A 22390-nucleotide genomic window follows, 5' to 3' on the forward strand; every position below is an offset into this window, starting at 1 on the left:
TATAATATTATATTGTAATTATATTATATAATATAAATAATATATAAACATAATAACATACATAAAATAAAACATACACAGTCCCCATAGGGAACCTTATTGGGCATGTGTGTGTGACTGAATTTACAATATGGTGGCCACATAGATAGACTGATTTGGTGGGCCTAAGAAAGCAATCCCACCAGAAGCAGAACCATGGCTGCTATGTCTATGGATCTAGAAGTAGACTCAAAGTGCTGCTGTACTCCACAATAAATGGAAACTTTAGCCTTTCTCATCTTGTATCCCTCACTGTGGCAGGGGCTGCAGAATAGTTGGAGCCATGGGCAGGGAATCTACTATCTCTTGGGGTAACTCTGAGCAGTGTAGACAGATGCAGGGGAAATACCATAGACTGCATGTAAATGCTAGTCATATGCCAATCTGGAGTGAGTGCCCCATGAGTTGGGTGTGTTTGGAAGACTATGTTCAATCCAAATATTTGAAAGCTCAATGGGTGAGCATTTCACAGGAAGCATAAGAGATCTAGTGTAGCAAAATGCCTCTGTGTCATCTTTGGGGTGGTTAAAAGCCATTTTAGCTGTGTGGCCCCCCCGTAAATGAAATAAACAACATGGTGGCAAGCCTAAGTGAGGCTGAAGTTTGAGGCAATGGAAGGGAATGCATGTAGTAAAAGGATTGCAAAGGGGAGAGCAAGGGAAGAATTGACTAGGCCCTTAGTGGGTGGCCTGGGCCCAGATACATCAGGACCTGAAGGTAGCTGGGTAGACCAGGCAAAGACCAACTGACAAGCCAGTGCATTCTCAATAGAACTATGGAATTAATTGAGGCTAGAGGAGAAGCACACCAAAGACTCCAAATAGTCCACCTCTGCAGTATGAGCAACATGTCCAGGGGACCACATGGCCTCTGCCCGGGAGGAAGATTTTTTGTCTAAATTTGACTAAACCTGTGTCCAAGGGTGCTGAAGACCTAGCAGAGGACAGCAGGGACTGGAGGCTGGATAGGGAGTTGCCAATCTATTAATCCCCTGAAAACATTCAACACACGTTGGCACAGGGGACACAGGGCTGAGTGAAGTCTAATTTTTTGGCAATCTGAAGAAATTTGTGGGACCTCATGCTTATATTGATGAATATAGAGAACAGTTCATCAAAGTGAAAGCAAGTCCAATACCATTGGATATTGGACATCTGACCCCATGAAAATACATTGTGTCAGAGATGAGAATGGAAACATCACCCAGAAACAACCAAGATTCAGAACATTATAAGGGAATACTTCTCAAACTTTTATGGTAATACATTTGAGAATCTGGAAGAAATGGACAATTTTTTAGCAAATATTGACATGCTGAAACTAAACCAAGATGAGTTAAACCAACTTAACAGACCAATATCAAGCATCAAAATAGAAACAGCAATAAGAGACTTCCCACCTAAGAAAAGCCCAGGACTGGATGGATTTACAGTGGAATTCTACAAGGCCGTTAAAGCAGAACTCAGGCCAATACTTCTCCAACTCTTCAATGGAATTGAAAGAGAAAGTTCACTACTGAACTCCTTCTATGAAGCCATTATAACCCTCATCCCAAAACCAGGCAGGCACTCATCAAAGAAAGAGAACTATGGACCCATTTCTTTGATGAACATCAATGCAAAACTTCTCAACAAAATTTTGGCCAATAGACTTCAACAATTCATCAAAAAATCATAAACTATAATCAAACAGGATTCATTTCAGGGATGCCAAGCTGGTTCAATATATGAAAATCAATTAATATAATTCATCATATCAACAAGAGCAAGGACAAGAACCACATGATTATCTCAATAGATGCAGAAAAAGCATTTGACAAGATCCCACACCCCTTTACGATGAAAGTTCTGGAAAAACTAGGAATCCATGGAACATTCCTCAATACAATAAAGGCTGTATATGACAAACCTACAGCAGCATTATACTTAATGGCGCCATTTCCTCTTAACTCAGGAACGAGACAAGGATGTCCACTCTCTACTTCTCTTCAATTTAGTATTAGAATGCCTAGCTACAGCAATAAGACAAGATGCAAACATAAAGGGGATCCAAATAGGGGAAAGATGAAGTAAAACTCCCCCTCTTTGCAGATGACATGATCTTGTATTTAAAGAATCCCATGGATTCCACTCCCAAATTACTCAAGTTGATTCGAAACCTTGGCAAAGTAGCAGGGTATAAAATTAACCCTCAAAAATCAATGGTTTTTCTGTATGCCAACAATGAGAAAAGTGTGGCTGAAATCAGGAAAGCAACTCCTTTTGTAATAGCCTCATAAAAAATAAAATACCTAGGAGTTAATTTAACTAAAGAAGTGAAGGACCTCTATGATGAAAATTTTAAAACCTGAAAAAGAAAATCAAAGCAGGACTTAGGAAGTAGAAAAACCTCCCATGCTCCTGGATTGGGAGGATTAACATCGTGAAAATGGCAATATTATCAAAGTTATCTACAAATTCAATGCAATACCTATAAATATTCCAGCCTCATTCTTCAAGGAAATAGAAGAGGCAATCCAAAATTTCATATGGAACAATAAAAGACCCCGAATAGCAAAAATGATCCTTAACAGAAAGAATAATGCTGGAGGAATATCAATACCAAATTTCAAACTCTACTACAAAGCCATAGAAATCAAAATAGCTTGGTACTGGCACAAGATCAGGCCTCAGGACCAATGGATTAGAATTGAAAACCCAGAAATGAACTCACAAACCTATAGCCACCTAATCTTTGATAAGGGAGCTAAAAATATAGAATGGAAGAAAGACAGAGTCTTCAGTAAATGGTGCTGGTAAAATTGATTAATCACCTGTAGAAAAATAAAGCTAGATCCATCTATATCATCTTGCACCAGAATCAACTCCAAATGGATCAAAGACTTCGGAGTCAAAGCAGATACCCTGAAAACAGTACAGGAAGGAGTAGAAGAAACTCTAGGTCTCCTTGGCACAGGATGAAATTTTCTTAATACAGACCCAGAAAAACAACAAATAAAAGAAAGGTTGCACAAATGGGATTTCATGAAGCTGCAGAGCTTTTGCATGGGAAAGGACATAGCTAGAAAGATGAATAGAAAGCCCACAGATTGGGCAATAATCTTCACTAGCCATGTAATGGATAAGGGTCTCATACCTAAAATATACTTGAACCCAAAAAAATTAACTCCCCCAGCAACAAATCCTCAAAGAAACAACTGCCCGATAAATAAGTGAGCTAAAGACTTAAAAGAAACTTCTTGAGGAGGAAATACGAATGGCCAATAGACATATGAAGAAATGCTCAACCTCTCTAGAAATTCAAATCAGAACAATATTAACCCCAGTTAGAATGGCTATAATCAAGAACTCTAATAACAACAAATGCTGGAGGGGATGTAGCCACAAGGGAACCCTACTGCATTGTTGGTGTGAGTGTAAACTTGTTCAAGCACTTTGGAGAGTAGTATGGAGGTTCCTCAAAAGACTCCACATAGAGCTCCCCTCTGACCCAGCAATCCCACTTTTGGGCTTCTACCCAAATGATCACAAACAAGGCAATACTAAAGCTACCAGCACAACTATGTTTATTGCAGCATTATTTACCATAGCTAAGATATAGAACCAATCCAGATACACCTCAGTAGACGAATGAATCAAGAATTCTATTCCTCCATCAGAAAGAATGACACTGCCCCATTTGTTAGGAAATGGAAAGACTTGGAAAAAATTATATTAAGTGAAGTAAGCCAGGCCTAAAGAAACATAGGTCCCATGGTTTCCTTTATTTGCAATAACTAGTATATGTCTGGGACAAGCAGACAAGGTCAAAAGCTATGTATATATGACCATATAAAATGATGTTAAGTGAAATGAACCTCAAGATAGGGACACAAGAGGTTTTACCTTTTTTGTTGTTGTTTTTAATGTACTTATGTACTATGTGATTTGTTTTGTTTCTCTTGTATGTTCTTCCTCCATGGTATAATCTCTGTTTTCACTGTATTTGATTCTGGTGCCCTGAATCTTGTATATAATTTTTTCTAATTTGGGGAGAGGAAGGAAAAAGCAAAATGTTTAAATAAGGATACAGGTTGACCCATTGTAACAATGAGATGTACAAGACAGTATGTTGAAAAATGGACTTTACAATTTAGGTGGGGGAGCAGGGTGAATGTAGTTGTGGAGGTGGTGGGAGGGAAGAGATGGTAGAGGAAAAACAAAGGAGGAGGTAACAATGCTTGATAGGAAATATTACCTTGCTCATGTAACTATAACCCCTCTCTACAGTATTTTTACAATAAAAAACCTATATAAAATACACTGTGTATGTATTTCCTATACCTGAACATATGCTGAAGATATCAATGTACACCAGGGACAGTGGATGCCATGATGGTTGGAGATTTCTGCCCATGAGTGTGGGTAGAGCAAGCCAGGCACAGAGGTATGCTAAGCTGCGGCCCCAGGTAGTACCCACACTGTAGTTGACAGTTACAGTAACACTGTGCCAACTGCCCTTCAGAAATGAAGGACTATCAGCGGCTGTCTGTGAGTTGAAGGTCAGTATTATCTGTGCCTGCGCAACTCCCCGGTGTAACTGATGAAAAAGTCATACAGAAACAAAAATGCCACTTGGAGAATGCCAGTGGGTTCTTGAGAATTGACTAAAGAGTCACCTTTGCCCCACAGTGTGCTATTCCTGGTACATGATTTGATGGAGAAAGCTACCTAAAGGTGGAAACTTACCACTATGTTTGAGACTTGGCGAATCCTTTCTTCTCCAAACCTGTCTCCTGAGAGTGAGACACAATTTATTTTTGCTAAAGGACCACCCACCCCATAGTGGGATGGATACCAAATGGGGCCAAGGCAACTTACACAGTGGTGACCTAGACCCCCACTCCAACTAAATGGAACATAGTTGAAATAGAGAAAAGCACTCTTGACCAGTCCATTGCCACAGTTGTTGAAATAAGCCTTAGAACCTGTACGGTATATAGCAGGTAATGCTGCCCTTTCCCTCCATATGAACACAAATGGGGAACCAGAAGCCTTTCTGTTTAGGGATGGGACACCTCCAGGACCTGCTGATGCTTGGTAGAGATGGGACTAGCTCAGGTACTATGGAGCACTGGACAGCTGCTACAACCCAGCCTTCCACAGACACTATCTGGTATGATACTGGACAAGGACAAAGCAGCTGATAAACTGAGTTGTATACTTTCCTTGAATGAGAAAGGCCTTTTGACAATTCATGCAGATCTTTGGGCTGTAGATTAAGGTCTTACCATGTGGATAGCCTCATAGAAACTAGGCAATTGGACAGTATGATATTGTTCCTTATAGGGACAAGCCTTGTGACAAGATCTATGAGTGTTCGGACACCAGAAGATAATAACTATGATGCATATATGACAGGGTATGTGCTTTAAGCTAGTCCAGGTAAAGAATAAGGTGGGTATGGTTGTGAGAGTTCAGTGGTTGGAGAAGGCTTTTTCTACAGATGTGGCCATGTGGTTACACTGCCAATTAATCCATGCTGGAGTAAAGACCATGTGGTCTACTATGAAAACCTGGAGAATGCCCACTACTTGGGAAGCTATACAGGAAGGTTTGCAAGAAGTGTACTGTTTGCTCCTATGAGCATGGGAGTGGAGGAGGGTCAGATCCCTTAGGGAGTGAATCTCACTGACCACTGACCTGCTGTCAGGAAGATTATAGTGGAACCCATTCCAGGCCAATGGTACTGGGTAGGCACTTACAGTCATTTATATATGGCTACTGCATTGTTTTTGTCTTTACCTGTCAAGTTGTTAATCAAAAGGCTATGGTTCAGACTCAGTATGCTGACTCGGTATTGGCAGCCCCTAGTGATAAAAAGTAATCAAGGGACACACTTCACTGGGTAAGAAGACTTGACTAAGCAGTTGCAGACTGAATAGAAATTGCATGTGCTCTATCATTTCTAAGCAGCAGGGATGATAGAATGGTAGAATATATTGCTGAAACAGGAACTGTGGGTTGCCATGTGTTCTCCATCAATGAAGAGATGGACAAAGCACCTATGACCGGTGATATGTGCCCTAACTAAAAGAGCAAAATGGAGGCTTTGTTTGGTGAAAGCTGTGCTGCATTGTACTGAAGTTCTCATCCAGCTTCAAGCAACAACTAAAGTTATCCTTTTGAAACTCTTATTGCTAAGCCTAGATGGAATGTCTTGAGGCCACAGATCCGCATGGACACAGGCCTGGAAAGTTAAAGTGCCCCCTATGTGAAAAGTGGCACTAATAGCCCCTTAAAGAAAATACTTAGAAATGGACTTACAGGTTACCTCCTGGGTAACAGGAGCTTGACCCCTCCTCCCACCCCCGGCTGCCATGTTGCAAGTTTTATTTTCCCCTAGGCCTTGAGGATGGGTTGTAGATCTTGAAGGGAACATTCAGTGCACATAATACCACCAGACACTGACCTCATTGCATGAAGTGTATCAAATGCAGAATGTATCATTGCAATACCGCACAGCCCTAGATCTGCTTATTATGTCCCAGGAATATGTAGGAGTCAATTTAGGGTCCTCCTAGCATTAACTGCTGGCTGCTTAGGGAGAAGGGCTTGTCTCTTGGTAGCATGTTGCTGTAGTAGTTTGTACTGATACAGTGGTGGATGGGTTCAGGGGTCAGCCCTCCTTGCCAATGGGTGATGTATAGATTGTATGGTGAGAAATGCTGAAGCAGTGGTCAGTAAAAATACTGTCTTCCTCAGTAGAACTTCTGGAGGGCCCAAACACTGTGCTTCCAGAGTCCTGTGATTTGGTTTATTCATATCACCTTGAGGTCAACTGCCATGTTTGTCTAGTGAGGGTAAAAATATACATCACTGCAGGACAGGATTCTGTTAGGAGCTTATGAATAAAGCATTACTCTCATTCCTACCATGACTTGTAGCTTCTTTTGACTGCCCTAATCATACTTCTACCTGGAGTATAGAGCTTACAGTATACCTCCACTCTCACCCCCTTTTGCAATTCCTGAGGATATATTACCCTTCTATACCTACCTACACACAAATATTTTAGGTACTGTATCAGCAATCGACACACTCCACTCCAATCCCCCACAGTTTCCCTTACCCTGTATTTCTTCCCTTACATTTACTCATCTTAATTGCTAAGTTCAACTTCTACAATATCAACTCAACTAACTTCTCAGTTCCAACAACTGATGAAAGATTGTCTTCTCTCCACAATGAACCTGTAAAGCCCATTGTTTCACTATCTAAGTTTAGCATAGACCTTATTATGTAAGCAAAAACACTTGCTCAGTTTTTAAGCCTCTGCCACAGGTCTGCAGGGTCAACAAAATACTTCTGAAAGCAGCTGTCTTCACCATGCTTTGAGCTTGCAGATATTTAAGTAGATGTCGTTTTCTCTTTCATCGTCTCCCCATCCATCCCACGCAGCTTGAGTCCCATGCACAAGCACCAGCATGGGGAGCTGGTACTGACTGTTAGTGGGGTTCACCAGTGCCCACCAGACTCCAATATGTAGGATTTGTGAATTAGTTATGTGGCCCCCTTCCCAAGTATTTTAAAGGATGAAATTGAGCATATTAATAATTATCCTGGTAACAAGGCATTGATTAGAAGTCTCTTCAGCAAGCCAGGCAATGCAATATCATTATACTTATGTTTATTTTTTTAATTAACAAATTTTATATGTAACATTAAAAAAACATAATCCATAGAAAGGCATATGTGAGCTTGTGAAATACTCCAATGTTTATTCAGTCCTTTCTGATCCTTGCTTCCACCGTCTTCCAAGTAAAGGTAGCATCTTCAGTTTTTCTCTATGCAAAAACAAGCAAATATAAATATTCTTAAGTGCTTTCTCCAGATTTTTCCATGTCATGGCCAGAGGGGTGTCATTACTTGGCAAACAGTTTTGTGGCATTCCCTTATTTATTCAACCAGTCTCCTACAGATGTGCTCTTGATTTGCTTTATGTCTTTTGGTATTATAAGCAGAACTATGAAGAATGAACATTGGGGTACACTTTATGCATGCATGAAACTACATTCATGTATTATATTTATTATATGTACTATATTCATATATTGTATTATATTTGAGTATAAGCAAGATAAATACCCACCAATCAGATTACTGGATCATAGTTAAATGAGTGTATAGTTTGCACAAGTACTGTCAACTTTTCACTCAAAGTTTATTATTTCAAACTCTCATAACCAATGAATGAAAAAACATCTATTTCCTGACATTCTTTACAAGTGATTAAAAGCTTCTGTTTAGTCAATCTAAAAACTGAGAAAAAAAAATATCACACACAGGGCTAGGAAGGTGGCTCAGTGGTAAAGTGCTTGCCTTACATGGATGAGGCCCTGGATTTGATTCCTCAGCACCACATAAGCAGAAAAAACTGGAAGTGGCACTGTGGTTCAAGTGGTAGAGCACTATCCTTGAGCTGAAGAGCTGAGAGACAGTGCCCAGGCCCAGAGTTCAGGACCTACGACCAACAAAAAAAAATCATAAACTAGTTTGAGTTGAATTTTACTAAAGTTGTGTATATTTTCATATCTTTACAGGTCCTTGTTTTATTCATGCCTATTTTATAGTCTATCTCTTCCACTAAAATTGAGCATCTTGAGGATGAAGGATGGGAAATGGAAAGTGATCCATAAATGTAATGAATGAATGACAGAATTACTGTAATGGTCCTTCTTTTCCCAGTATTTTAGCTATACTTTATCTTACCTTTTTAAACTAAGAGGTTTTTTCTTTTAAAGTAATATTGAAACTGCTGATAAAACAGGACATTTACTAAAAATTTTAAAAATCACCTATAATTATGAAATTCTGGTATTCATGTCTTCCTTTGTAATCATTTCCAACAGCATTCTCAATGGTCTCTCTTGTTAAACTGTGAAATGAAGACATCAAGGTTTTGCTGCAGAGAGAAGATAAATCATTTGAGAAACTGAATTGATTGGTTTCACTTCCTTTTGTGCTACTTCCTGTCTCAGAGGGACCCTTAGTAGAGCTAGTGACACTCTGCAACTCCAGGGAACATTCAACAAGGAGCCCTGGGGAAGCCAGCATTTCCAGAAACAAGAAATATAAGTAAGCAGGGGCAGAAGGGCACCAGAACAATGCTTCAGATTCTTCTGTTGGCAAGTGGTCAGATCATGGACACAGAAGGTACGGAAGAGATAGGAATAGAAGAAGAAAAGAACAAGGACAGAGGTTTCAACATCTGGGTGAGCCAGGTTAGGTATTAGAGGAAAACTCAACCAATATGATTGTCAATACCTTCAAAAGCTATAATAATTTCTCAACTACTTTAGGGACCCACAAATAATTTGTCTTGTATGTATTTTAGGAAACCAAAGCTTAACTTCCCCTTTTTTAATTTAAGAGAAAAGGAAGCTGAGGTGTCATGTGAAGTTCCTCAATCCAATGTGCATTGCCAATTAGTGCCAGACCAAGCTCACAGCCAGTTTCCAACTTTAGAGAAGGCTCTTTCTTACTGGGATGGGGGAAGTTCTAAAGCATGGTTTTACTCTTTGAGAATTCCTAGCACATGTCTTCTTTTGGGCTTAAACATTAGAAGGAAACATATGAGTGCTAGGTGGAAAATTATGTGACCCCTTGGATATGAAATTGTTGAGATTATTCTCAGAGCCTCTGCATCACTTTCATTTCCTTCTAGTTCTTACCAAGAGAGTTCTATGCACAGAGAAACTTACTGAGAGATGTCAAAATAACCCTTTTCATCACTTTTCTTCTTTTACCACAGCCTAATATTTCCGCTTATTTTACTGTTAGAAACTTTTAATAAAGCTAGTTGGACTGCTTTCCCTCTCCTTAATCTAGTTTCTTGGATCTCTGGAGCCCAATATCCCAACATAGATGAGAATAAAATGAGGTCACCTATAGATGCTATGATATGGGATAATCGATTTCTGCTTTTAGAGTTGTAGTTCCTCTGTTGTTAGCATGGCTCTGTAATGTGATCACATTTGTTTGCCTTGTCATCAGAAATATTTCCTGAAAAGAGGAAAGGGTTTGAATATTTCATCTTGTGCCTTAACATCTAATTCCTGGAAGTCATGGATCACACCAACTATACCTGGACCCCAACTTTCATCCTGACCGGTTTCACCACCACCAGAACCTTACAACCTCTTGCCTTCTTGGGGACCCTGTGCATCTATGTCCTCACCCTGGCAGGGAATTTGTTCATCATCATCCTGGTGAAGACAGATTCTGGACTGTCCACACCCATGTACTTCTTTATCAGTGTCCTCTCCTTCCTGGAACTCTGGTATGTCAGCACCACGGTGCCCACCCTACTGCACACGCTGCTCCACGGGCGTTCTCCCATCCCCTCGGCTGCATGCTTCCTCCAGCTCTATGTCTTCCACTCCCTGGGTATGACTGAGTGCTACCTGCTGGGTGTCATGGCTCTGGACCGCTACCTAGCCATCTGCCGCCCACTGCACTACCATGCACTCATGAGCAGACAGGTCCAGCTCTGCTTAGCAGGGAGCACTTGGGTGGCTGGCTTTTCGGCTGCACTGGTGCCAGCCGGCCTCACTGCCTCTCTGCCATTCTGTTTGAAAGACGTAGCCCATTACTTTTGTGACCTGGCACCATTAATGAAGTTGGCATGTGTAGACACAAGCTGGCATGCTCAGATCCACGGGGCAGTGATTGGTGTGGCCACTGGCTGCAACTTCGTGCTCATTGTGGGACTCTATGGGGGCATCTTGACAGCTGTGCTGAAGCTGCCTTCAGCTGCCAGCCGTGCTAAGGCCTTCTCCACTTGCTCTTCCCACATGACGGTGGTGGCGCTGTTCTATGCCTCTGCCTTCACAGTCTATGTGAGCTCACCTGGGAGTCGACCTGCAGGCACGGACAAGCTCATCGCCTTAGTTTATGCCCTTCTTACTCCTTTTCTCAACCCCATCATTTATACCCTTCGCAACAAGGAGGTGAAGGAGGCTGTGAAAAGGGTCAGTGAGAGGATGAGGGCTATTTGGAGAAAACCCTGAGGAACACTTATTGGCATAGTTCACATCCTGGGCTGTTATGGCTAGGAGGATCAGTCATTTGTTCAGAGGTTAACACACATAAAGTAATCTGATTATTTATTAGTCCATATGCTGGAAATACCTAACCTGACCTGGTCAGAGGTAACATGGAGAAGGAAGGTAGATTTTGTCTTTGAATCTTTTTTTTTGGGGGGGGAGGGGTGTCTGGTCATGCGGCCTGTACTCTGGATCTAGGCGCTGTCCCTCAGCTCTTCAGCTCAAGGAGAGCGCTCTTTGTCTCTGAATCTTTCCCAAAGTAATAGACATGAAGATGAAAAATGTCACAGAATCAATATCTTAGTAGAAACTATGACTTAATGGGACCGTGCAATACTGAAAGAGACTAACTGAAGCTAAGAGAAGGATTCCTGGAGAAAGGTTAAGAGGGTAGAATACAAGGCTGACAAAAAGACTAAAATTTAACTTGTGTGATGTGGCAAAACGTTTTCCAGTTGGTAGAGTCCATGGATCCTGAGTTGTCATGTGATATGTGACCAAAGACAGCTCAGGGGAAGGCAGAACTTTCTGATCAAGTGTCTGGAAGCTATTGAAAAGAATTTGCTTTTTATGGGGCAAGGTATTAGAGTTGAGAATGTTTTCTGAGATTTCCTTCAATACCATGAAATACTGTTTTAAAAGAGGATTTGGAGCCAGAGCCAGGCACTGGTAGTTCATGCTGGTAATTCTAGCTACTCAGGAAGTTGAGACCTGGAGGATCACAGTTCAAAGCCAGCCTAGGCAGAAAAGTCTAAGATACTCTATCCCTGATTAAACAGCAAAATATCAGAGGAAAGGCATGGTTCAAGTTGTAGGGTGATGGTTGTGAGCAGAAAGCAGACCAAGAGTAAAAGGCACTGGGTTCAAGCTCTGGTACCAATATAAAGAAAACCAAATAAGATTTGGGCCCATATTTTAGCAGATATGCAGAGAGCCACTATCAAAAAATTATGTGTACATAAAGTGTACACATAGAAAAAAGATGAAATATAAATTATCAACTTATGAGAAAAGCCTCGAGTAATTCTTTTTTTTTTTTTTTTTTTTTTTGGGTCCGGTCGTGGGGCCTGAACTCTGGGCCTGGGCGCTGTCCTTCAGCTCTTCAGCTCAAGGCTAGCGCTCTACCACTTGAGCCACAGCGCCACTTCCGGCTTTTTTTCTTTTTGCTTATGTGGTGCTGAGGAATCGAACCCAGGGCCTCAGGCATGCAAGGCAAGCGCTCTACCACTGAGCCACCTTCCCAGCCCCTCGAGTAATTCTTCTCTCCATTTTCCCCACCATTTCCTCTGCTGAGCAGAGTTTAAAGATTATTGATTCACTTTTTTTAGTATTTGTTAATTCATCACCACCAAATACCTGCTAAGGAATTGTCAGGAAATCTGTGATAAAAACAGGACTAAGACATTGGCAGACTAGGGCTATATAAATTTTATTTTGGTTACAGGACAATATTTTTTCTGAAATATTTGTTCTGTACGTTATCATAATCAATTGCATTTTGGGTAAAAATAAACTTGATAAACATTTCAATAATCAGAGATTAGATGCAAAAACTTAACATTCACAAGTGTTTTAAATGTAAGCAAAGGCTGGTAACTGTGAAGGGGTCAGCTACTGGCAGTTCAACTCAGGACAATTTTATGCTACATCATTGTTCAATAACAAATTTCTTGAATTGGATTATGAATCTTCAACACTATTTTTTCTCATTCTTAGGTTTCCCCACTTTAAAAACACACACACAACTGAAAACCATTACTCTTGAATGTCTTCCCTATGTAGGAAGCAGTGATTTTTGTTTTAAAATATATTTTAAATGAAATTGTTGTAATCTCTCACTAAAGAGAAAAGAATTATCTCACTATTACACAGTGACATTAGAAAGTTGACTGGAATTGTTGTCAAGCATCTCAGATTCAACCCTAAACCTATTCCAGATGTCTGGATGACCTTGGCAAGTCTCTGCTGCCCTCACCCTTCCCTCTTCAAATTGAATGGCTGGCAGAGGCTAGTAACTGATCGCATTCCTTCCAGCTCAGAGACTCTTGATTCTATGATTGTAACACATCTTAAGGAAAGCAGGGACCCAGGCCAAAAGGATAAGATCTGAATATTTCAGTGACTGGTAAAACATTGGTCCAAATCCAAGTTTAGCCACTTTGTTTTGCTTACACAATTCTTGAGAAGAGAAACTAACTTCCTTCTGAGCTCAGTTTCCTTTACTTAAAAAAATCTGTAACAAAAGTTTTTTTAATTTAATTTTTTAATTTTTAATTTATTTTCATTGTGAGAATACCGTACAGAGGAGTTACAATTACATGGGCAAGATAACGAGTACATTTCTTATCAAGCATTGTTGCCTCCTCTTTGTTTCCCCTTCCCATCCTTTCCCATACTCCTCCCACCTCCCCCCACTCAACCCTACCCCCCCACCAAAGTTGTAAAGTTCGTTTTTCAACATAATGACTTGTACATCTCATTGTTGCAATGGGTCCACCTGTATCCCTAGTTAAATGATTTGTTTTTGCCCTTCCCCTCCACAAATTATACCAACATCAAATACAGTGAAAGCATGGGTTATACCGTGGAGAAGGGACATACAAAGCAACATAGAAATCATCTTATAACTATGTTAGAAACAATTGCATGAAAGAAAAAAAAACATTTGAATACTTATCTTGGGGTTCATTCCCCTAACATCAACTTATCTGACCTTTTCTGCTTGACTCAGACATATACTAGTTATTGCAAATAAGGGAAACCATGGGACCTATGTTTCTTTGGGCCTGGATATAATTTTTTCCAAGTCTTTCCATTTCCTAACAAATGGGGCAATGTCATTCTTTCTGATGGAGGCATAGAATTTCATTATATATATATATATATATATATATATATGTATGTATATATATACCACATTTAAAAAATTAATTTAATTTTTTATTTTTATTTATTTATTTTTTGTCAGGTGTGGGGCTTGAACTCTGGACCTGGATGCTATCACTCAGCTCTTCAGTTCATGGTGAGCGCTCTACCACTTGAGCCATAGCACCAGTTCTGGCTTTTTCTGTTCATGTGGTATTAAGGAGTCGAACCCAGGGCCTCATGCATGTGATGCAAGCACTCTACCACTGAGCCACCTTCCCAGGCCCCCCTTTTATAAGTTTAATGATATACTAAGTGCACAACAAATCAATTAGTTTTGTTATATAGATAGGGCAGTACAGTGGCTGAGGATCATAGACTTCTTGAATGGGTTCAAATATTAATTCTTGAATGGGTTCAAATATTAATTCTGTCATTCACTTGTTTTGTCACATTAGGCAATGCATTTAACTTCCCTGTGCTTTAGTTTCCTTATCTGTGAAATGGGCACAATAACAGAATCCTAACAACTACACAAATATTACTACTAAAAACTTGTTCTGTCTATAATTCTGCAGTGGAGAATTATTTCCTTAAGAATGTTTAGTCCTTAGCTATTCAGGAGGCTGAGATCTGAGGATCACAGTTCAAAGACAGCCCAGGCAGGGAAAGTCTGTGAGAGTCTTATTTAAACAAAACAAACACCAGAAACCCAGAAGTAGAGTTATAGCTCCAAGTGGTAGAGTGCCAGCCTTGAACAAAAAGAGTTCAAACCCCACAACCAACAACATCAAAGAATGTTTAGTCTTATATAATGTGCATTAACTTTGTATCAGATGTTGGGTTAGTTGACCTGATAACATTCCATTCCAAATGATCATCTATTAAACTAAGTGTCTAGAATCATGGTTGTATAACTTGAGTGTTATTTGATTTAATTAATTTAGCAATTTAATTACTAGGTGCAATGCTCCATTCTGCTGGCCTGCTAAATTGATTGCTTTGTGGCTCTTATCCTTTCTCTTCTTCTGAATTTCACTTTATTGTTTGTTTTGCAGGTATGATTCTGAGCACATAGAAATTTTAATATTCTGTGGTGGTATCACTAAGAATGGCTGAAAACTGCTTGTCTCTGGCCATGGTATAGGTCAGGTAGCTTTATGGATCTCCATCTTTGTGTAGTCCACACTTGGCGGTGATGCTGGGGCATATGTATGTCTATTGTGGTGACATAAGTAGTTACTGTAATAAGTCAAGGCAGTAAGTAGCACATCACTTATGTCTAGAACAACTCTTGGTATCCATTCATAGTTGTACAAATGAATGAATGAATGGTGAAGGTTTTAATAGCCAAAAGGATGATAGACATAAAATTCTCCTTTAACTCCACCAGGAAAAATTCTCTTTCACAAATCTATTCGCCAAACTCCCCTTGCCTTTCATTTGACACTCTTTTTCTGTGTTGGAACCCCTTTAGATTTTTACCTTTAAAATATAAAGTCAAGGGTATCCTAAGCAAATAAATGCTAAACACACATAGAAAGAGAGGGGTGGGGGAGAGAGAGAGAGAGAGAGAGAGAGAGAGAGAGAGAGAGAGAGAGAGAGACAGACAGACAGACAGACAGACAGACAGACAGACAGACAGACAGACAGACAGACAGACAGGCAGACAGACAGACAGACAGACAGGCAGGCAGGCAGGCAGGCAGGCAGGCAGACAGACAGACAGACACACACACACACATACGTACAGAATTACTGAGTCCTCACCTCTCACACATCCCCTTTGAATGGTCACATAGGATCTAAGTTAATTGGGATCGAGAACTTGAGATGCCACTGGCAGGAAGCTTCTTTTTACAGCTCCGTGTCCTACAAATAGCATCATTTTTGTAAATGTTCTGTAAAGGGTGGAGGCTAGAAGCTGAGATGTAGCTCTTAGGGTGATGTATTGAAATATGTCCACTGTAACTCTTGGCTACTTCTCTGTTTTGATGTGTAGGTAATGACACTAGGAGAACAGATAGTAAGAAGACACCAGGCAAAAAAGGTATCATGCTCATACTACTCACTACGTACTTGCATTAAGGCTAACATTCTATTATATAGGATGATTATAGATTGTATTCCAAACTCCAGTTCACTAGAGATAAAAAGGAGAGTGCCTTGGAGGTCAGGTGTCTTGAACCATGACATAAGCTGTTGTTTTTCTTGCGCATGACCACAAGCTTTCACTTTAGTTACATAGTTTTCTTTTTTTAATTCCTTTGCTTCAACAAGTAGTATGACTATAAGGCTCGACAACTAAAGTTATCTAAAGGGCTTTTCATGAAAATGCTTATTATTAATCCTTATCTGCTCATTTGTGTTCACCTTTTCTGGCAAGGGTTCCCTTTAATAGTCAGGATTGCTTTTTTTTAAGATAATAAATGATATATTAGAAAAAGAGCCAAGGAGGAGTACAAGGACCTGAGTTCAAGACCCAATACTGGAAGAAAACAAAAATTAAAACAAGTTAAAGATACATTATAATGTTTAATTATAAAGTATAAATTAGCTTCATTGTTTTTGAATTTAGCATTTATAAATAGTATCAGAAAGCAGATGAAGTTATTGTTTGAAATGTTGCAACCCTACTGTACTCTTTCCTATAATTTAACACATATTTCTCTCATCACACATTTTCTCTCTATTCTTTTTCTGGGTTTTTGTTTTATGTCAAGATGATGTACAGAGGGGTTACAGTTACATAAGTAAGGTAATAAGTACATTTCTTGTCAACCTTGATAGCCCTTTCCCTCATTTTTCTTCTACTTCCCCCCTAACACCTCCCCCAAGTTGTTCAGATTATTTCCAACATTCTGACTTGTGTATATTTCTGTTGTATTGGTGCCTCCCTTGTGATTGCTTTGATAACTGTGTTTATTTCAGAAAACCCAGAAGATATAAATATTTGTAAAAGTTTCATTCTTACATACAAGGCCTCTACTCTCAAGTTTCTCACTAAGAAACCCTGGAGATAGATCTATTTTTCTTGCCTAGAGTATTTTCTCATTTTAAAAACTAGTGTTCCATTGTATGTTTAACTTAACCACAATGCTACAGGACTTTTGTGTTGCTTCTAGTCTCTGGTTATTAAAAACATCACTGTAATAAATCTTTTATATATATCAGTATATACTGATATATATGTATATACATATGTATATGTATATACATACATATACATTATGGATATGGATATATGTATGTATGCATACATATATACCCATATACATTTTCAGAAGTGTAACTCCTAGATCTTATATAATTTGATTCAATGTTCCTAACTATATTTCATTCTCCATTAAACAGAAGCAAGTGCATTTCCCAAAAAAAATTCATCTAAATGTTTTTGTCAGAAACAATTGAGCATCTGAAATTTGAAGACTGAGACATCACATCTTGCTCTGGGTTGAAGCTTCAGATCTCTTATTAAGTATGCAGGAGAAGTTTTTTCCTGGAGGGGGAACCTATCTATTTTTACAATTGACAATTTAAGGATCTGTTTTCAACCTACAGTAAATATCTTGAGGAAAAGGACAGTATTTTATATGTTTTCCAGTTGTTAGAGTAAGATCTGGTACAAAGAAGATACTTTAATATCCTATTAAAATCATGAATAAATGAGTTATTGTAATTTCTTTTTTCACATTATTCTAGTTGTACTTGATTTTAGTTTTTTTCTAACGGTTGAATCACAAATTAATGTATTATAAATTGGGCACAGGAAGATTAGGCCTGTATTCCTAGCTACTTGGAAGGTTGAGAGAAAAAGGGTCATGGTTCAAGGCCAACTGGAACAGGAAAGTCCCCAAAATCCCTTCCCAACCCATGACTGGGCACAGTGGAATGTCCCTGTAATCCTAAAATATGTGTAAAGCTGAGAGTGGGAGGATTGCAGTTCTAGAGTTTCAGTGAAGGGAAGCTGGACATGATGGCATATACCTGTCATTCCAGCTGTGAGAGGAACCCTATAATAGGTAGATTGCATTCTGGATGTCTGGAAGTCAGATCCTATCTCAAAATTAACAAGTGAAAATCTTGTCTGGAAGTGTAGCTCAGCGGTAAACAACCTTTATAACCCAGAATCCCTGAGTTCAAATTCTAGCACTTCCTCCCGAATTAGTGTATTACATATGTATATGGTTCATTAAAATATTTAGATGAATACACTCTTAAAATAATTTATAATCTCATTACCTGAAAAATTATTCATCTAGGGCTTACTTGGTAGAGCACTTGCCCAAGTGAGCAAGAGAACCCCAGTACTGTAAAAAAAAAACTTAATTTTTAATAAACATCTATTTTTTTGCAAAATTTCCTGTATGATACTGTGGACTTTTGAACATGCTTTGATGAAAATATCAAAGGTATAAATATAAACAAAAGTGATCTTAAAAAGCTAGATTAAACTCATAAAGTTGAGATGAAAAAATAATGGGAGGTGGTAGAGTAAGCAAAGGTAGCAATCTGCTCCCAGAGACTTGAAACACCACACTTGGAACGGTGTTTAGATAACTCAGTATGCAGAGACTGAAATGACAAAGAGTGGGCATGATAGAAAGGGGGGTGGTTCGAGGGGTGATGAAAGCAGAGAGGAAAGCTGAAATCTGACAGGGCGGATTTGAACATGTTGAAGTCTGCTTCCAGGTTACCTCATTGTAATTCTCCGTGCATGCTTAAGAGGAAATTTTGGCTCTGTTTAATGTCAAGTTCTATGGTACTTGCAAAACTTCCAGTTGCCCAGAGGAGGTCTTGTCCTTGGGATTCCAGAACCCACATATGAGGATTCCAGAGTTGAGAGAAGTTACTTGAGAAATAGAAATTATCTGCTTCCCTTTCCCGTGCCTAACTCTTCATCCCAAAGGGATCCACACTGAGAGCTAGCTTTAGCCCCTCCAGAGAGTATTCCTCAAGGAACCTGTGGGAGACCTAGAGTGCCAGGAACATGCAATATAAACCCGCAGGTGTCTTAGGGAAGAAAGGATGCGAAGAAGGATGTGTCAAGTTACATTGTCATCATCACAGCAAGCTAACGGGCAGGAATGGTGCAGAAGAGGTGACAGTGGCTGAAGAAGAGAAGTGGAGGTTGACCTTGACATTTCCTGAGTGATGCTTATCAGAGGATGAGTGTGGAAACAACCAAGGACAGGCATGGAGACCATCCATCTCCACACTAGCCTGACGGCCATTTATCAAGGGCTTGATGAGCATCTTATTTAAACCTCTTCATTTTAGAGGCTGAATTCAAAAACTTATTTATTTGCTAGTTTGTTTTGACATAGTGGGACTGAACTCAAGGCTTCACACAGTAAACAAGTACTCTACTTAAACCACATCCCAAATTCTAAACCTTTTTCATTTGAGAAAAGAGGAAGCTGAGATAAAAAAAAAAGAAGGGAGGAAATAATCAGTCACAGTGTTCATATCAAATTAGTGGCACAACAAGTTTTCAAAACCAGTTCTTCAAAAAGAATGCTTGTTTTGTGGTAGTACAACCCTTCAGGCTTCATCACTGGAGCTGTGGGTCACACATTCACGCCTTCCTTTTTAGCATTTCTCATCCAAGTCTTTCTTCTGTACTGCATATCCAGTCTGTTCACTGGTTCTTCATGTTCTACAGTTTTGAGCTTTGAGAAATGTTCCCAGAGTATCCCCATTTCTTTCTTACTCAACACAACCCCTTTTAGACTTCAATGAGAACACCATTAAAGTCCAACAGTCTTTCCAGGTCTTAGCAGTCACATTTTAGAAAGGTCTTTCTCCTTTTCACTTTAACAGGACTGTGAAAGTGGTGGCTAGAGCTAATGGTTATTGTTGATCTAAACATGTACCACTCTACATTTAGTGAGAGACCCCAGGAGAATGTAAAATTTTCCTCACTTTTGTTTCTTGGCATGGAATGTGTCAAAAATCCTGGAGCCTGACACTGGCGTCACAATTGACCCAATAGAACAAACAGTGGTCCAGGAATCAAAAACCTTGCATTCCCTTCCAACTTGGCCTACAATACATGTTGAACAAATCACTTCTGATTTCTAATATCCCAGGCCTTGTTAATAAAGGCAGGGAAGTAGAATTAATAATCTGTAAATTCTTTTCTGGCTTGTCCATTCTATTCTTTGTGTTTTGGAGAAATTTTCAAAGAGAAAGAAGCTGGAAATACTTTACCCTGTGCCTTCAACCCTCATTCCTGGGAATCATGGATCACACCAACTATACCTGGACCCCAACTTTCATCCTGACCGGTTTCACCACCACCAGAACCTTACAACCTCTTGCCTTCTTGGGGACCCTGTGCATCTATGTCCTCACCCTGGCAGGGAATTTGTTCATCATCATCCTGGTGAAGACAGATTCTGGACTGTCCACACCCATGTACTTCTTTATCAGTGTCCTCTCCTTCCTGGAACTCTGGTATGTCAGCACCACGGTGCCCACCTTACTGCACACGCTGCTCCACGGGCGTTCTCCCATCCCCTCGGCTGCATGCTTCCTCCAGCTCTATGTCTTCCACTCCCTGGGTATGACTGAGTGCTACCTGCTGGGTGTCATGGCTCTGGACCGCTACCTGGCCATCTGCCGCCCACTGCACTACCATGCACTCATGAGCAGACAGGTCCGGCTCTGCTTAGCAGGGAGCACTTGGGTGGCTGGCTTTTCGGCTGCACTTGTGCCAGCCGGCCTCACTGCCTCTCTGCCATTCTGTTTGAAAGACGTAGCCCATTACTTTTGTGACCTGGCACCATTAATGAAGTTGGCATGTGTAGACACAAGCTGGCATGCTCAGGTTTATATTTCAGTGATTGGCATGATCAACACATGCAATCTCGCTCTCATTTTGGGCCTCTATGGGGGCATCGTGACAGCTGTGCTGAAGCTGCCCTCAGCTGCTAGCCGTGCCAAGGCCTTCTCTACCTGTTCCTCCCATATCATCGTAGTGACATTATTTTTTGGCTCTGCCTTCATTGTGTATGTGGGGCCAGCCGAGATCCAAGCTGAAGGCAGAGACAAGCTTATTGCATTGGTGTACACTTTTCTTACACCTTTTCTTAATCCTATTATTTATACTCTTCGTAACAAGGAGGTGAAGGAGGCTGTTAAGAGGGTCACTCAGAGGATTAGGGCTGTGTTAAATAGACTCTGAAGTCTTGTAAGTTCAGAATCTATCCATACGGCATTTGTGAGATTCAATTGACCAGTCAAGTAAATGAGTTAATTACCTAATTGATGAAATAATTGTGTGAAATATATAATCAAGATTCTTCTTCTCCGTCTCCTTCTCCTTCTCCTTCTTCTTCTTTTGGTCAGTCATGGGGCTTGAACTCCTGGGCCTGGGAGCTGTCCCTAAGTTCTTCAGCTCAAGGTGAGCACTCTAAAACTTGAGCTACAGTGTCACTTATGGTTTTCTGGTGGTTAATTGGACTTTCTTGTCTGGACTGGCTTTGAACCACAATCCTCAGATCTCAGCCTCCTGAGTAGCTAGGATTATAGGCATGAGCCACTGGCACCTAGCTCATGATCACTTATTAATGAATACATGTAGGAAAAAAAGAGAAATGTGGTTGTATATGAGAAAAAAGACATAACTGAGGAAATAAAAAGTAGCATAAAGCATCAATGTTTAGGTAGTCTTAGAACTGAGAAGATATAAAAATAAGTACATTTTCTGTATTTAAAGAGCTTATAGTATTATTTATTATTTTGAGGTGTCAATTCTTTCTCCCTTTTTTACTCATTCTCTTTCTGCCTCTCCTATTCTTTGAATATACACACACACACTCACACACACACATCATCTAGCAGCAACAACAAGAATCACACTGTTTGTCAAAAAACAAACTTTACAACTTTGGCAGGAGTTGGGGGGTGGGGTGGGGGGAGTAGGGGTGGGAGATGTGAAGGGATGGGAAGGGGAAACAAAGGAGGAGGCAACAATGTTTGATAAGAAATGTACTCATTACCTTGCTCATGTAATTGTAACCCCTCTGTACGGTATTTCCACACACATACACACAAAATAAATAAATAAATAAATAAATAAATAAATAAATAAATAAATAAATAAATAGAATCATACTGTTTACTTTGCTCTGTGTGTGTAGTAACAAGACTTGACAAAAAGTAGTGAGAAGGAATGTATTCATTGACAGAAAGGAAATGGGGAAACACAAGTCAGTTTCCAGGAAGTTTACTCTGTTATTTTCCCTAAGCCTCATGCTTTGGAATTCCCATACTCTGATCCAAGGTTCTCTTCCTCTATTAAGCATGCAAATATCATGTCTTAGGATAATATGGCCCCAGCTCTATGGAAAATACAAATGGAATTTACTTAAAACAAAATCTCTAGAAAGCAAT

General features: G+C 39.9%; 2 protein-coding genes across 2 annotated transcripts; both read left to right on the top strand.

Moving 5' to 3' along the window:
• Nucleotides 1–10144: 10144 nt before the first annotated feature.
• On the top strand, nt 10145–11089 carry LOC138812073 (olfactory receptor 6N1-like). Its single transcript, XM_070000012.1, has one exon. The coding sequence runs from the start codon at nt 10145–10147 to the stop codon at nt 11087–11089; it is 945 nt and encodes a 314-aa protein (XP_069856113.1).
• Nucleotides 11090–20234: 9145 nt separating this feature from the next.
• Nucleotides 20235–21179, top strand: LOC138812074 (olfactory receptor 10C1-like). The gene has a single exon (XM_070000013.1). It carries the CDS (start codon nt 20235–20237, stop codon nt 21177–21179), a length of 945 nt encoding a protein of 314 aa, XP_069856114.1.
• Nucleotides 21180–22390: the final 1211 nt, after the last annotated feature.

Source organism: Dipodomys merriami, unplaced genomic scaffold (assembly GCF_024711535.1).
Source record: "Dipodomys merriami isolate MVZ:Mamm:240054 unplaced genomic scaffold, mDipMer1.0.p SCAF_56, whole genome shotgun sequence".
Taxonomy (NCBI): domain Eukaryota; kingdom Metazoa; phylum Chordata; class Mammalia; order Rodentia; family Heteromyidae; genus Dipodomys; species Dipodomys merriami.

Bases quoted from the DNA above. Each gene is read 5' to 3' on its own strand.
- LOC138812073 (XM_070000012.1), top strand. From the start codon at position 10,145: ATGGATCACACCAACTATACCTGGACCCCAACTTTCATCCTGACCGGT.
- LOC138812074 (XM_070000013.1), top strand. From the start codon at position 20,235: ATGGATCACACCAACTATACCTGGACCCCAACTTTCATCCTGACCGGT.